The sequence below is a fragment of the Ictalurus punctatus genome, chromosome 12 (assembly GCF_001660625.3).
Source record: "Ictalurus punctatus breed USDA103 chromosome 12, Coco_2.0, whole genome shotgun sequence".
NCBI lineage: Eukaryota > Metazoa > Chordata > Actinopteri > Siluriformes > Ictaluridae > Ictalurus > Ictalurus punctatus.
Window position 1 is genome coordinate 28,241,900 of NC_030427.2, and position 17,584 is coordinate 28,259,483.

Here is a 17,584-nt window from a genome sequence, read left to right on the forward strand (position 1 = left end):
TTAATCAGTGATTCAAACTCTTTAGCTACATCCTCGTTCTGTCGTTCTCTTCATATGGATGATATTTTAGGGCCATTAAGAATGTATTGCGTTAACGTATTTGTATTTTCCACTTGTTCTCAATGTGTTTCTATTCTACACGTCTTCAATAAACTAACTAAAGCCTTACCTCACTCACAGACATGTGTCCCCTAGATAAATGTTGACGATCATCTAACAGAGATGTAGAGTAAGAAGGTGTAATGAGTGTAAGACATGTGTCTGACTCTTCTCTACGTGACTGAAACTGGACAAGGGTCCGACTCACATTAATGCAGTTATGATTGCCATGCAGTATGTAAAACCTCGTTCTTACATTTATTTAAATAGATATTCTGACACACGGGCTCTCAAACGTTTTGCAGCCAGGGACCGCTTTAACTATCAAATTAATTACACAGAACTGCTTAGTAGCCTACAGATTTACTTTATGAACATATCCCAACTATTTAAATATTAAAGTACAATAATATTCTGTTTGGGTTTTTTTTGTTTGTTTGTTTGTTTATTTTTTATTTTATTTTTATTTTTTTTGGAGCAATAGAACTTTTTATTCCTGAACTTTCCACTTACAGAACATATTTTTAAAATGTCAATTGCCATGAGGTTTAAGTTGTCATTATTTATAAGCCTGTTTGTTTTTGAGTGATTGAGGTTTAAATTAAGCCATTTAAGTGACCAGTCAAACAGACTAACTATCAGAACTAAATAGTACATATAATACATTTTGATAATGGAGGGTTGTAATGGAGTGCATTGAGAGAAATTCACACCATTAATAACTCTTTCAAAACACGAGTAACAGCAGCAAGCAGTCCAAGAGAAAACTGCATGTGTGTGCACCATTTCCTCTGATGCTGTCATGTTTCTACAAGTGCACAATCACTTCCGTGTGGAAGTGCGCAGATCATTTTCTTTTGAGAGAAACCCTCCTGCAGATCAACTTTCTTGAGGCTACTTAAACTATGAGACATCGCCTAAACATCAACAAAGCAACGATTATTCATACTTTAGTCTTGTTCTTACATCTCCAGCAGTCGAGTTGTGGTAAGTGCTGCTTTTGTGGAGACTTTATTTTATTATAGCTTTCTATTTTGGAAAGATGTGGCACCTAAGGGTGTGTTGCACCTAAACACAGTTTAGAGCTAGTCTAGGATTTCTTGATCTGGACTTTATTTTAAATCGAGTTGTGCTGCACCACTTCACTTTAAACACAGATTAATAAATCGGGGATTAGAACTACGATTCATGTGTCCACACTGCGACAGCACGTTTCATAAACATGGCAATATCTGAATTCTCCAGTGTAACTAAACAGCAACAATTGTAACTCTTTCTTTCTTGAGTGACTACAAAGGGCTCGTGAACTTTATAATGTGAATGAAGCTAAAACAACTGCCGTTATTAACCGCTCTTTCATATAACAGAGACACTGAGAAAATGGCGCAGTGTGTTAGAAGCTCAGATTTTACAAGCCATGAGACATTTATTAAATCAATTAATGGAGCAATATGGAACAAAAATCGAAGACAAAAGGACAGATAACATGACAATTAAATAGAAAGAAGATTCCTGGGTCCAGCTCTCCGCTGATTTCAGTGCTTCTGTGGGGATTGAAGACAAGTGAGATGTTAATAATTTGAAAGTCTGCTGGAAAATCCTCAAATCGAAAGTGAGAAAAGATCAGCACAGGAGCGGAGGGACACATTTCTGACCAGTGGTGTTGTGAAACAGCTCTCCATTGTCTCCACCTGGGTTTGAATGGGAATGCGAGTACGGTCACATGCTCCTATAACTCCTGGAAAACCAGCTCTTCTATCAAATCCAACAGATGTTTCTCCTGTTGGGGAAAATCTTATAAATGGATTTTTCAAGGCTGCAATTGCCCCGGCACTCTTCCAACAATTCTGTTCACAGTTGATTTATGTACTCCAAAGAGGTCCCCATCCACCATTAGGAAACAACCAGTAGTGCAAAAGTGCAAGGCTGTTAAAAGCTGGGGCACGGGTGGTATGGCTGCATTCGGTCACTGCCAGGTCTAATTGCAGGTTCTGTGTTTTATTTTACCTAATCAGTTTCCGTGCTGAATCGGTACTTGTTCAGCACCATCCTAAAACTCAACAGGGTGGAGACAGTCGCGTATTTTACTCCGAGGATCTCTTTCATTTTCTCCAATCCACCAAATAAGTGCTGCCATTTTGACAAATTAAACCTCCTCAATAGCAAGATTAAATTTAATCCCTAACTGAAATTTAAATCTGAGTTTAAAGTGATGGAGCAACAGGATTATAGTTAATCCAGGTTTATTGTGAGATTAAATCCAGGATTAAAATGATGGTTTAAATGTAAGTCTGTTTTTATTTTTAAACAAGGTTTAAAGTTTGGTGCAACAGAATTATTAGATAAAACTTGATTTAATCTAGATTTAAGATTAATCCTTATTGGTGCATCTCACCCATACAGTTGAAATCAAAATTATTCAACCCCCATTGTAAATCAGGTTTACTGTCAAACAGACTTTCAGCAGTTTGCGATGAACAAATCAAACGAAAGCCACTGAAATCGTTCAACACGACGAAGGCTTCGAGTGGTTTCCCCAAATTCAACTGAAAATGCTAATAATGACTTCTCCAGTCTCAAAATTATTCAACCCCCTGAACAGAATCCCTCACAACACCACAAATATGCAAAACTGGTGTTGTCTCCAGCACAACTGAATCAACTAATCAAGGGCTTCTTTAATTGCACCAGGTGTGCTTGAGCTGGAACACATGAAATACCTGAACTGGCTCGTTTAAATCTCCATTTTAAAAAAATTATGCACAATTATACTGGAGGATCAGGTGATTTTAAAGACATTAAAAATAAAATACTTTAAAAGTCAACAGTAAAATTGATTGATAAATGGCACACTTATATAGCGCTTTTATCCAAAGCACTTTACACTGTGTCTCATTCACCCACCACTGGTAGCAGAGCTGGCATGTAAGGCACTAACTTGCCATCGGGAGCAACTTGGCGTTCAGTATCTTGCACAAGGACACTTCGGCATGTGGAGTCACGTGGGCCAGGAATCAAACCGCCAACCCTACGATTAGTGGACGACCCGCTCTACCAACTGAGCCACAGCCCCCCAATTGATCTTCAGTGTGAGCATAGAGTCTGTCTGTCTGGGTTTGATTGTCTACCTATTTGAAATGTCCATTGTATAATGGATTAAAAGTGCCTCCTGGCTCAAACATATTGACAGATCCAATGAGTTTGAATAGCATTTACTTTAATTTTCGCTTCAGTCATTTGCCATTGCAAATGTAATTGATTCTGTCGTTACAGCTTGTAACTATCCAAAAGCGTGATCGAATCATGAGAAAAGCACACTTTACCTAGGAAAGTTTTAGACACCATTAGACAGCTTAACTGTTTTTTTATCAGTGTGTTGGTTAAACTAGCTTCTTACACAATGTGATCTCTGTAAGCAGACACCAATGCCTGCATTTTTTTTAACATGTATATATGTCAAAGTATGTAATAGGCTGAAAAACCTTTGTACAGAGTCCACATTTCTTTTCCAGACTTTTGAATCTGAGCTGACCGAATCTGCAAACTCAGATGATCCATAACTGCTTTCTTTATCTATTTTGCAGATGTTCAATCTATCAGTTGGTATTTCCTTGGCTCTGAAGGCCTCAGTATTCCCCGTTACACAGAGAGCGTCACTGTGAATGATGTGACCCTATATTCCTTTGACAGCAACATGAAGTCGACAGCTCCATGTCCCGAATGGCTCAACACTACAGCTGGTCAGCAACTCTGGAAAAAGACCAGTTTTTTATCACACCACAACATGGCAAATATGGATTTAGCACTCCAAACAGCCAAATCGCAGTTCAACCTCACAGGTATCTCACTTTTTTTGTAATAGAATGAGAACTATAGGCTTTGTTCATCATCATCATCAAAAAATAAGAACATTACAAGTTCAACACATAAAAATATATTCAACACACAATTTGCTTTTCCTTATAGAAAGTTTAATGAATTGCATTTTATCTTAAATTCCATGCACTGTCTAGCCCAGAAATATTCAGGGTTTGGAGGGAGGGTGAGGGGTGAGATGAAGTAATAGCAAAGATAAATATTTTAAAGTCCGTATCAGACCTGCCAACCTTTACACATTTCAACAATGAGTACGCTGGAGCGTTCTAACTTATACTGACGCTCTGTGGAGGGGCCCGTCCCCTCCCTCCATCTCACACTAGTAATACAGTATGTTATCCTGTGCTCTTGATGCTTGAAAAGTGGGCCTCAATGGGAGGTTTTTAAAATGTCTGCTCTAGTCAGTTTCTCATTAGCAGTGTGTTTTGTAGGTGCCGTGTGGATGTCTCGAAAGAGCTGACTATCGTGCAGCGTTTAAATAGTTCTTAAGTGAGAAATATTTGAATACACTTCTAAGAGCAATAATTGGCGATTAACATTTCATCATTTAATCAGAACTTTAAGCTTGTTTGATATTGTAGTTAAAAATATGTCCAGTAGGTAGCAGCATGGTTTTATTACATTATTTATCATGTTTTGTAGTAATATATACAGATGCAAACTTGCACTGACAACATCTGCCCTTTCATTTTCTTCTGTATTGCAGGGGCACTAAACATGACCTGCTTTCTTCTGTATTGAATTACAGGTTCATATGCGGACATTAACGTTTACCAAGGCTACAGTCGCTGTGAACTCTATCCAGATGGCACCACCAAGTCATCGTTAACCCATGCCTTCAATGGGAAGGATTTCTTAAGTTTAGATATTGACAGTAAGACGTACATTGCTTCCGTTCCTCAAGCCCTCATATATAAAAGGGCTAGGGAGAAGAATATAATCTGGCTTGAAACCTTGGTGTCTTTCTACAAAAAGACCTGTTTTGAACGCCTTAGGATGTTCTTAGAGTATGCTCCTGGTGTCAGAAATAAGAAAGGTAAGATATGTGTCCGAGAAATTTAATACTTATGTTGTGCATCAATATCTCCATCAATTGTGTCTACATTTTTTTCGTAACAGAGCTCATATATAGTATCTCACAAAAGTGAGTGCACCCCTCACATTTTTGTAAATATTTGAGTATATCTTTTCATGTGACAACACTGAAGAAATGACACTGTGCTACAACGTAAAATAGTGAGTGTACAGCTTGTGTAACAGTGTGAATTTGCTGTCCCCTCAAAATAACTCAACACACAGCCATTAATGTCTAAACCGCTGGCAACAAAAGTGAGTACATCCCTAAGTGAAAATTGTCCAAATTGGGCCCAATTAGCCATTTTCCCTCCCCGGTGTCATGTGACTTGTTAGTGTTACAAGGTCTCAGATGTGAATGGGGAGCAGGTGTGTTAAATTTGGTGTCATCGCTCTCACACTCCCTCATACTGGTCACTGGAAGTTCAACATGGTAAAGAACTCTCTGAGGATCTGAAAAAATAATTGTTGCTCTACATACAGATGGCCTAGGCTATAAGAAGATTGCCAAGACCCTGACACTGAGCTGCAGCACGGTGGCCAAGACCATACAGCGGTTTAACAGGACAGGTTCCACTCAGAACAGGCCTCACCGTGGTCGACCAAAGAAGTTGAGTGCATGTGCCCAACGTTATATCCAGAGGTTGTGGTTGGGAAACAGACATATGAGTGCTGCCAGCATTGCTACAGAGGTTGAAGGGGTGGGGGGTCAGCCTGTCAGTGCTCAGACCATACGCTGCACACTGCATCAAATTGGTCTGCACGGCTGTCGTCCCAGAAGGAAGCCTCTTCTAAAGATGATGCAGAAGAAAGCCCACAAACAGTTTGCTGAATACAAGCAGACTAAGGACATGGATTACTGGAACCATGTCCTGTGGTCTGATGAGACCAAGATAAACTTATTTGGTTCAGATGGTGTCAAGCGTGTGTGGCGGCAACCAGGTGAGTAGTTCAAAGACAAGTGTGTCTTGCCTACAGTCAAGCATGGTGGTGGGAGTGTCATGGTCTGGGGCTGCATGAGTGCTGCCTGCACTGGGGAGCTACAGTTCATTGAGGGAACCATGAATGCCAACATGTACTGTGACATACTGAAGCAGAGCATGATGAGTATGCAGTATTCCAGCATGATAATGACCCCAAACACACCTCCAAGACGACCACTGCCTTGCTAAAGAAGCTGAGGGTGAAGGTGATGGACTGGCCAAGCATGTCTCCAGACCTAAACCCTATTGAGCATCTGTGGGGCATCCTCAAATGGAAGGTCTCTAACATCCACCAGCTCCGTGATGTCGTCATGGAGGAGTGGAAGAGGACTCCAGTGGTAACCTGTGAAGCTCTGGTGAACTCCATGCCCAAGAGGGTTAAGGCAGTGCTGGAAAATAACGGTGGCCACACAAAATATTGACACTTTGGGCCCAATTTGGACATTTTCACTTAGGGGTGTACTCACTTTTGTTGCCAGCCGTTTAGACATTAATGGCTGCGTGTTGAGTTATTTTGAGGGGACAGAAAATTTACACTGTTACACAAGCTGTACACTCACTACTTTACATTGTAGCAAAGTGTCATTTCTTCAGTGTTGTCACATGAAAAGTTATAATCAAATATTTACAAAAATGTGAGGGGTGTACTCACTTTTGTGAGATACTGTGTATATACATATGTGTGTGTGCGCGTGTGTAGACTACATGCTGTATGTATGAGGTCTAAGTGGTTTTATTTTATTGTTTTTGTTTAGCTCCAGAGGTCAGGCTTTTCGAGAGGCAGAGCGCTGGTTCCACGCTCCTCACATGTCATGTGACTGGGTTTTACCACAGAGCAGTGCAGGTGAAGTGGATTGGGGCAGATTTACAGCTGCTGGAGGACGAGATGAATCATGTGCTGCCTAATGGTGACGGCACGTTTCAGACCAGAAGCAGTGTGATCAGACCTGAGGAGAACACAGGAGATCAGCGCTACAGCTGTGTAGTGCATCACAGCAGCCTAGAGGGAAATATTACAGTCACCTGGGGTATGAAGTTACACATTTAATATCAATTAGGTCTTAAATAACAATATTTCCACAATTAATTTGCTCTTTAGGAATATTATCACATGTTTATTCTAATCAGTGATTAAGGGAATTGTGTTATATATGCAATATATAATCTAATGTCATTTATTACATGTTTATAATGAATGTGATTTATGACTCATGGTGTGATATTACTTCTTTACATTTATTATATGGCCTGAGGCGTGATATTCAAGATGTATTCTAATATCCGATCTAAAGTAAAATCTATAATCTGGGATAATGTGCTATATACAGTAAAGATTATTACACTGTAAATTACACCTGGACGTTATAAAGATATTGGTCTAATCCTGTCCTGGTGTGTGATATTTCATATTTATCTCATTACGTAGACAGTAAATACGTTTATCATATTATTTCTCTTTTCCCAGGGATATGATGTTAGATGTTGTCCAGTATGTTTATTATATTATATTCATTTAATAATATGTTCAGGTAAATTGTACAGCTGCTATATTTGTGTGTTTTTTCCCCTGGAAGAACTGTTGTACGGTAGACATTTTCTTTCTGTGTCTTAGACTGACCACATTTACATTTTCTTACTTGTAGATAAAGAAGAGAAACCCTTCAGACTTTATGTTTGGATTACACTAGGCTGCATTTTCATCGTCACTATAATTGGGCTTGTAATCAGATGCATCTTAAAAAGTAAAGGTGAGTAAACAAACCCTTGTGTTTGGCTAATACCAGTGACTGGTGTAGAATTGAGAAAGTCTCATTGTTATCTCTCATTTCTCAAGACTCAAGAAGCAAACATTAACTATATAACAATGACTTGTAATGCTGTGTGAATTCTGCTATTTTACCAATCACTTTGTCTTTTGGTTAAATCATTCATTCAATCAATCAATCAACTTGTTACAGCTTAATTTAACCTATTTTTAAACAGTGGCAAAAAAAATTTTTTAAATTAACATTATGAATTTAATCGTTAACTGTTTTCCCTGTTGTGTCCTTACAGATGCTGGGATTTGAAGTTACCTCTCATGTGAAGATGTATTCAGTTTCTCAGTTTCAGTCATTCAGAACATTCTTGTTTGACATCATTACAGTTTAAACGTCCTTCTTCTATCTCCGATACCTCAGGCTCAGTCAGAGCACAGTGTTATCAGACCTGCATGTTCTCGCAGAATCAGTTGATTATATAGTTTTGATTCGTCACCTTTTTGACCTCAGAGTTCCTCACAGAACCGAGTACACAGTTATACGCAATGTTGCACGCCACATTTAAAAATGATCAAAGCTGCTAATGCTAATGCCTGTTTGTTTTTGAGTGATTGAGGTTTGAATTAAGCCCATTCCATTTAAGTGACCAGTCAAACAGACTAATTATCAGAACTAAATAGTGCATATAATACATTTTGATAATGGAGGGTTGTAATGGTTGTAATTCAAAACACGAGTGACAGCAACAACCAGTGCAAGAAAAAACTTCATGTGTACGCACCATTTCCTCTGAACCCTACAAGAGAAAACCACATGGGTGTGCACCTCTGATACTGTCACGTTTCTATAAGTGTATCATCAGAGGAGGAAGTGCACATGCAGAAAACCAAACGCTCCTGAAGATAAACTTTCTCTACTTAAACTATGAAGAAATCGCCTGAACATGAACAAAGCGACGATTATTTATACTTTCGTCTTTTTCTTACATCTCCAGCAGTCGCGTTGTGGTTAGTGCTGGTTTTGTGCAGACTTTATTTATTTATTTATCTTACTTATTATTAAATTGATTGGGCATTTCTGCATTAAGAGACAGGCGATGCAATAATACACACGCAGGGATGTGCCATGCAATGCCATGGGTCACTGTTTATTATTTTCTTTCAGTAACCTATGTACTTTAGACTGTCCTCGTGTTCTTTTCTTTCCCTTTATTTACTATATTAAATACTTTTAGGTGTGAAAGCTGAAAACAAAAGGCGTATGGTTGTTGTTGTTGTTGTTGTTGTTCTTATAAATCTAACCATGAATACATTTTAAAACGTGTAGATGGTTCATTTCACAGAGGAGGTCTGACACTATTCATATTTTACTTCATCTTAAGGCTGAAGTAAGAGGGACATTTTAAACAGGTAGACATTCAAACCCACTCAGATCAGTTTACAGGGATCTGTTCTATTCCCACAATACAGATCCATTCATTTTACTGTAGACAATTAAAGTAATTGCTCTTCAAAGTCATACGATCTTTCAATATAATTTTGTGCCAGGAGGGACTTTTTAGTCCATTATCAGATGAACATTTCAAACTGGTAGACAATCAAACCCACTCAGATCAGTCCACAGTGCGTTACTCGAGGTTCATAATGAAGATGAATGCATTTTACTGTAGAATTTTGGAGAAATATGACATTATTCCACTTTAGAGGTCTATATAGGTCTATAGAGACATCAACTCTAATAAGTAGAAAAAAATGAATGGCCAATTCTTGTAAGGAAACGTCCATACTATATGCACACTTCATGTGAAGTGTATCCAAAATCAGCAGAATGCTCACACATGCTGTAATGTGTCACCATGGGGGTGTATATAGTTCATATATAGTGGTGTATAAGGAAATGAGCTGGTCAGTTTTATTGAGCATCTTGCAGAACCAGACCTGGTTCTTCTGGAGAAGAAGTTGTTTTTGCAGTGAAACCCAGCAGCCTTCATTGTGTTTTTCGTCTGAAAAGTGTCTCTTATGTAATACACTGCTTTCTTTACTGACTTTAAAAAAATAATTCTGTAACATTTCATTTTGTGCTGGAAAACTAATGTTTGTGAATCTAAAAAATTTTTTTTTGTACTGACTCGATAATGTAGAAGTGTAACGTATCGGGACTGGAGGCGGATGCAGGTGCAGATCAATAATCTTTATTAAACATAAAACACAAAACCAAAGTAAACGCGGTCTTGACCGGGAAACGACAACATCCGAGGCATGGAAACAAACGATACGACCGATACAAAAACGACAACCAATATAACTATACAATCAATAATACTGAGCTCCGTGCTCAGTAACCATGGCGTTTAAATCCCATTCGGATGAGTCATGTGACTCATCCGAAGACGAGCCACAGTGCCATCTGCTGGCCGTACCGTCACAAGAAGTCATAAAAATAAAAATCTATAACAAAGTTTGTGCTAAAATAAAAGGGTGTCTAAAACTTTTGCGCAGTACTGTATATATAATGCTAAATAGAAATATGTGTAAGAACATATTACATACATACAGTTGCAATCAGAAATATTCAACCCCCATTGCAAATCAGGTTTATTGGCAAAATGTACAGACTTTCAGCAGTTTGCGATGAACAAATCAAACGAAAGCCACTGAAATAGTTCAACACGACGAACGCTTCAAGTGGTTTCCCCAAATTCAACTGAAAATGCCAATAATGACTTCTCCAGTCTCAAAATTATTCAACCCCCTGAACAGAATCCCTCACAACAGCACAAATATGCAAAACCGGTGTTGTCTTAAGCACGTCTGAATCAACTAATCATGGGCTTCTTTAATTGCACCAGGTGTGCTTGAGCTAAAAAAAAACAATTGCACAGTTATATTGGCAGATCCAATTACTTTGACAAGCAATTACTTTAATTTTCTACAGTAAAATGAATTGATCTTTACGTTTGATTGTCTACCTATTTGATATGTCCATTGTATAATGGATTAAAAGTACCTCCTGGCTCAAACATATTGACAGATCCAATGAGTTTGAACAGCATTTACTTTAATTTTCATTTCAGTCATTTGCCATTGCAAATGTAATTGATTCTGTCGTTACAGCTTGTAACTATCCAAAAGCGTGATCGAATCATGAGAAAAGCAAACTTTACCTAGGAAAGTGTTAGACACCATTAGACAGCTTAACTGTTTTTTTATCAGTGTGTTGGTTAAACTAGCTTCTTACACAATGTGATCTCTGTAGGCAGACACCAATACCTACATTATTTTCTTAACGTATATATGTCAAAGTATGTAATAGGCTGAAAAACCTTTGTACAGAGTCCACATTTTTTTCCAGACTTTTAAATCTGAGTTGACCGTATCTGCAAACTCAGATGATCCATAACTGCTTTCTGTATCTATTTTGGAGATGTTCAATCTATCAGTTGCTATTTCCTTTGCTCTGAAGGCCTCGGCCTTCCCCGTTACACAGAGAGCGTCACTGTGAATGATGTGACCCTATTTTACTATAACAGCAACATGAAGTCGACAGCTCCATGTCCCGAATGGCTCAACACTACAGCTGGTCAGCAACTCTGGAAAGAGGCCAGTTTTTTTATCACACCACAACATGGCAAATATGGATTTAGCACTCCAAACAGCTATATCACAGTTCAACCTCACAGGTATCTCACTTTTTTTGTAATAGAATGACAACTATAGGCTTTGTTCATCATCATTGATTATTTGACAAAAAATAAGAACATTACAAGTTCAACACATAAAAATATATTCAACACACAATTTGCTTTTCCTTATAGAAAGTTTAATGAATTGCATTTTATCTTAAATTCCATGCACTGTCTAGCCCAGAAATATTCAGGGTTTGGAGGGAGGGTGAGGGGTGAGATGAAGTAATAGCAAAAATAAATATTTTAAAGTCTGTATCAGACCTGCCAACCTTTACGCATTTCAACAATGAGTACGCTGGAGCGTTCTAACTTATACTGACGCTCTGTGGAGGGGCCCGCCCCCTCCCTCCATCTCACACTAGTAATACAGTATGTTATCCTGTGCTCTTGATGCTTGAAAAGTGGGCCTCAATGGGAGAAGGTTTTAAAAATGTCTGCTCTAGTCAGTTTCTCATTAGCAGTGTGTTCTGTAGGTGCCGTGTGGATGTCTCGAAAGAGCTGACTATCGTGCAGCGTTTAAATAGTTCTTAAGTGAGAAATATTTGAATACACTTCTAAGAGCAATAATTGGCGATTAACATTTCATCATTTAATCAGAACTTTAAGCTTGTTTGATATTGTAGTTAAAAATATGTCCAGTAGGTAGCAGCATGGTTTTATTACATTATTATTACATGTTTTCTAGTAATATATACAGATGCAAACTCGCACTGACAACATCTGCCCTTTTATTTTCTTCTGTATTGCAGGGGCACTAAACATGACCTGCTTTCTTCTGTATTGAATTACAGGTTCACATGCGGACATTAACGTTTACCAAGCCTACAGTCGCTGTGACCTCTATCCAGATGGCACCACCAAGTCATCGTTAACCCATGCCTTCAATGGGAAGGACTTCTTAAGTTTAGATATTGACAGTAAGACGTTCATCGCTTCTGTTCCTCAAGCCCTCATATATAAAAGTATTAGGGAGAAGGATATAATCTGGCTTGAAACCTTGGTGTCTTTCTACAAAAAAGGCTGTTTTGACCGCCTTAGGATGTTCTTAGAGTATGCTCCTGGTGTCAGAAATAAGAAAGGTAAGATATGTGTCCGAGAAATTTAATACTTACGTTGTGCATCAATATCGCCATCAATTGTGTCTACATTTTTTTCCTGACAGAGCTCTCTCTCTATATATATAATATCTATTTTGTCTGTACAGTGAGGAGAAATAAGTATTCAGACCTTTTTTCTTTGTTGTTTAATAAACTTCCAGTACAAATAGCCACTTCAAATTTACACACACTGTCTTTTTTGCTTTGTACTTATAAATACGAACAAAAAAAAAGGCTGTAATTGTATATATTTTATGGTATTTGGCAGACACCCTTATCCAGAGCAACTTACAATGATCTCGTTACAACTGAGCAGTTAAGGTTTAAAGGCCTTGTTCACGGGCCCAGCAGTGGCAGCTCGGTGGTGCTGGAAACTCATGACCTTCCAATCCAGCGTCCTAACCACTCACTCACTGAGCTACCACTCAAGATAACACATCTTTGTTTATACGTCCGAATACATACATTTTTGTTCATATTTACATGTACAAATGTACATTATATATATATATATATATATATATATAATGTGTGTGTGTGTGTATATGTATATGTATATATATATGTATATGTAAATGTAGACTACATGCTGTATGTATGAAGTCTAAGTGTTTTTTTTTTATTATTTGTGTTTAGCTCCACAGGTCAGGCTTTTCGAGAGGCAGAGCGCTGGTTCCACGCTCCTCACATGTCATGTGACTGGGTTTTACCCCAGAGCAGTGCAGGTGAAGTGGATTGGGGCAGATTTACAGCTGGTGGAGGACGAGATGAATCATGTGCTGCCTAATGGTGACGGCACGTTTCAGACCAGAAGCAGTGTGATCAGACCTGAGGAGAACACAGGAGATCAGCGCTACAGCTGTGTAGTGCATCACAGCAGCCTAGAGGGGAATATTACAGTCACCTGGGGTATGAAGTTACACATTTACACATCAATTAGGTCTTAAATAACAATATTTCCACAATTAATTTGCTCTTTAGGAATATTATCACATGTTTATTCCAATGGATGGGATCCAGCACTGCTCCTCTGGGCCATACCCCTCCCAGTCTACTAGATATCCGAGGCTACGTCTGGAGTTCAGGATGTCACGGACGTGGTAGGCTGGGCGGCCCTCGATCTCTAGCGTTTCCGCTGGGGAGTCTTCCGGCACCGCCGTGGTCAAGGGGCCCGGTATCACTGCTTTGAGGAGAGAGACATGGAAAGACGGGGCGATGCGGCTTTGCTTTGCTAGGTCCAGGCAGTACATGTCTTTGTTAATTTGCTTCAAGACTCGGAAGGGGCCGATATATTTAGGTTGGAGTCTAAAGTCACCGGGAGGGGTGACTTTAGATCTCTGTGGAAAGCCACACCCTGTCACCGGGTTGATAATTGGGGTGATCCCTCCGGCGCCGGTCTGACTTTCGTTTGGCGGTGCGGAAGGCCTGCACTAGCTGTTGGTAGGCGCGTTCCCAGACCTGTTCACTCCGGCGGAACCACTCATCTACCTCTGGTGAGTCAGTGGGGGAGGCGTTCCAGGGGAACAATGGCGACTGGTAGCCCAAGACACACTGAAATGGGGTGAGCTTGGTGGCGGAATGCCGTAGCGAGTTCTGTGCATATTCCGCCCACAGTAGGAAGTGGCCCCAGTCCCCTGGATTGGTGGTGCAGAAGGTTCTGAGGAACCGTATGACCTCTTGTTTGGCCCGTTCTGCCTGTGCGTTGTCCTGGGTGTGGTACCGGAAGTGAGATTAACGGTGACCCCCATCTTCTAAATGGAACTGGCCCAGATGCGAGACATGAACTGTGGACCCCTGTCACTCACAATCTCTTCTGGGATGCCGAAGTATCTAAACACATGTTGGAAAAGTAGTTCGGCTGTGGTAAAGGCAGATGGGATGGCCAGTAGTGGAATTAGGCGATGGATTTCGAAAACTGATAAACAATCACCAGTATCACGGTATTACCTTTTGACTCCTGCAAGTCCGTTATGAAATCTAGGGCCAGGTGGGACTAGAGCGTGGACGAACAGTCTAGAGTGCATGGGTCAGACGAAAGACGAAGTACGGAAGGGAATCAGGGTCAGACGAAAGATGAAGTACGGAAGGGAATCAGGGTCAGACGAAAGACGAAGTACGGAAGGGAATCAGGGTCAGACGAAAGACGAAGTACGGAAGGGAATCAAGGTCAGGCAATCGGGCAAACGGGCAGTACTAGGCTTAGGCAGAATCGTAGTCAACAAACAATGCAAATATCAGAACCAGTTTAGCGGATACGGAAATTAATGCTCGGTACACAACAGAGACGAGGCTGCTGAGTGTTTACTTCACGAGACGCTGAAGTTAACGAGGCCTTTTATAACTTATGATGCAGCACAGGTGTTCGTACTCAATACTCCGGCGAACTCAAGCGCGGGCATGGCTGGGAAGTGTAGTCCTCGTCCGTCATGTTTGTAGGCGGCACTGTATGCTGAGAACTGCAGCCTCGAGTTCGCCATGGCGTAACAATACGTTGATATCATATTATTTCTCTTTTCCCAGGGATATGATGTTAGATGTTGTCCAGTTTGTTTATTATGTTATATTCATTTAATAATATGTTCAGGTAAATTGTACAGATGCTATATTTGTGTGTGTTTTTTTTCCCCTGGAAGAACTGTTGTACAGTAGACATTTTTTTTCTCTGTCTTAGACTGACCACATTTACATTTTCTTACTTGTAGGTAAAGAAGAGAAACCCTTCAGACTTTATGTTTGGATTCCACTAGGCTGCGTTTTCATCGTCACTGTAGTCGGGCTTGTAATACGAGGCTTCTGTTATAATAAAGGTGAGCAATGTACCTTAATGATCAGCCGATACATATGATCAGTGTGGAAGTTTAAAAATCATTGCTTCTCTTTTGTTTCCTTTTTCAGAAGACACTGAAACTGAATATACGAGTTATAATGTTACTTGCAATCTTCCACAATGAATTACTGTACATGTTAAAACCTTATTCAGGTCTTAGCTTTTGTTGTTGCAGGTCAATTCATTCTCCTCTCCTGAGAAGATCGAGCTGTCTATCCTCACCCTCAAACTCCTACAGTCCTCAGGTCTAGCTGTTTCTTCTCGGATATTTGCACACGTCTCGTCTTCACTCAAGTCAAGTCAATATTTACGTATTGTGTTTAAGTTCTGTCATGGGTTTTAGTTTGTTTCTGTGTCTAGCATGTTCGTTTGCGTTCTTTCACCCATGAACTCCTTGTGTTTCATTTGTTAAACACTGACTACTGTCTGTTTTTATTGTTTTTGTTTTGTGTGTGAAATTTAAACACCTGTTTATCAGGTAGGTTTTATTTAACTTCATGTTTGTGTTATTATTTATTTTCTTAGGCATGATTTTACGCTGAATTATTAGAAGTCCAAGCACACTGTGCTACTGTGGAAGACTAGTTTTTGTTAAGATGTTGTAGGGGTCCAGGCTCCTACTGTAATGTTCGTTCCCGTAAATAAAGGCTGATTAGTTACGAGTAGCCTGTTTTTTACTCAGTAAAGCTAAAGTAAACTTTCTTTTCTTCTTAAACGTGCTGTGTTCACTTAGATGTACTTTTATTTTACTATGTTTTTTACGAAGGTTGTAAAATTATAAAATAATTGATTTTAAAAATGACAGTTAAATCCTTTTATTAAAATGCAATTATTGTTTTTTTTTTTGTTGAAAACTTAAATAGCTTAGTGCTATAGCGTTTTTTGGTGTTTTGTTACAGTATTAATTAATAAATTGAAAACTTTATTTAAAAATGTAAATTACTGTAAAATTATTGCAATGTTCCCCATTTTACAAGTTCTCTCTGTAAACAGGAAGAGAAACATGACGTGCAGCAGCAGTCGTAATTTTGCACGCCACCTTGCATGTGTTCTCACTAGTAAATGGAAGAAAAAAAACAGAATGAGGAACAGAGTTTTTTTTTTCTTGTTTTTTTTTTTTTTTTTTTTTAATCCAAGTAGCAGTATGAGCTGCTTTAAAAAAAAAAAAACGGTTTATGAACAGGCCGATTACTTACAAAAACAATAACTTCTGTAAATAAGTTAACTTATTTAATACACGGGAGTACATACGAGATTTTCTCTTCTACTGTTGCCCCTCCTGCTCTTCTTCATTTTGAATTGAGGCGGTTTGACAACTAAAGTTATTGTGTTGCCCACCTAATGGACAAGTGTCGATACTTTTACTTTTCAAATGAATCAAATAAATAAACAAACCTTTCCCTACACTCACACTGCCATTATCGCCACCTAGTGGTTGTAGAAAGATAAAGCAAAACTAAATGTTAATTTTGTTTTATAATTTTGTTCTATATCTACTTGTATAGAACAACATGCATAAATACTGTCATTTTATGCATGTTATATTACGGATATTCACTTCAATCTATACATTTGATGTAATCCATTAACACTTACAATTTGAGCAATTTTAGCCCTCATTCAGAGCGACATACAGAATTGTTTTATGGTCTCCAGTGAAAACATAACCTCATGCTGGTATATACTGTACACCAACTAGCAAAAACATTAAAACCACCTGTATAAAACTGCGTAGGTCCCCCTTGTGAAAAAAAAACCCTTCCTTGGACCACTTTTGGAAGGTATTAACCACTGCATACCGGGAACACTCTACAAGACCTGCCGTTATTTGGAGATGCTCTGACCGTCACAATTTGGCCCTTGTCAAAGTCGCTCAAATCCTTAAACTTGCCCATTTTTCTTGCTTCCAACACACAAACTTTGAGAACTGACTGTTCACTCGCTGCCTAATAAATCCCATCTCTTCACAGGTACCACTGTAATGAAATAATCAATGTTATTCACTTCACCTGTATGTGGTTTTAGCGTTATGGTTGATGGGTGTGTACTGTAGGTCAGGATATTATAATAATAATAATAATAATAATAATAATAATAATAATAATAATAATAATAATAATAATACCACCATCAAGCTTAAACCTTGTTAGAGAGGAGTTAGTACAGTAACTGTTTTTAAACTT

The 17,584-nt window shown here is 38.9% G+C and overlaps 1 protein-coding gene across 5 annotated transcripts; it reads left to right on the forward strand.

Moving 5' to 3' along the window:
* The first annotated feature begins 915 nt into the window (after nucleotides 1-915).
* On the forward strand, nucleotides 916-16,063 carry LOC108261349 (mamu class I histocompatibility antigen, alpha chain F). 5 transcript variants are annotated; one of them, XM_053684616.1, is made up of 6 exons: nucleotides 916-1,086; nucleotides 3,684-3,938; nucleotides 4,724-5,011; nucleotides 6,788-7,060; nucleotides 15,277-15,381; nucleotides 15,470-16,063. In XM_053684616.1, the coding sequence occupies exons 1-6, from the start codon at nucleotides 1,005-1,007 to the stop codon at nucleotides 15,523-15,525; spliced, it is 1,059 nt and encodes a 352-aa protein (XP_053540591.1). In that variant the 5' UTR covers nucleotides 916-1,004; the 3' UTR covers nucleotides 15,526-16,063. The 5 variants fall into 5 exon arrangements, with proteins under 5 accessions (XP_053540591.1, XP_053540589.1, XP_017317742.1 ...); XM_053684614.1 differs by lacking the exons at nucleotides 4,724-5,011; nucleotides 6,788-7,060 and adding exons at nucleotides 12,269-12,556; nucleotides 13,211-13,483; XM_017462253.3 differs by lacking the exons at nucleotides 15,277-15,381; nucleotides 15,470-16,063 and adding exons at nucleotides 7,676-7,780; nucleotides 8,088-8,700 and having other exon boundaries at nucleotides 917-1,086.
* The last annotated feature ends 1,521 nt before the right edge of the window (nucleotides 16,064-17,584 follow it).

What these genes read in the sequence shown, in the direction of transcription:
- LOC108261349 (XM_053684616.1), top strand. Translation starts at nt 1,005, where the DNA reads ATGAGACATCGCCTAAACATCAACAAAGCAACGATTATTCATACTTTA. An exon ending in TGGTGTCAGAAATAAGAAAG is followed by an intron (nt 5,012 to 6,787) that starts GTAAGATATGTG and finishes GTTTTTGTTTAG; the next exon opens with CTCCAGAGGTCAGGCTTTTC. An exon ending in AAATATTACAGTCACCTGGG is followed by an intron (nt 7,061 to 15,276) that starts GTATGAAGTTAC and finishes TCTTACTTGTAG; the next exon opens with GTAAAGAAGAGAAACCCTTC.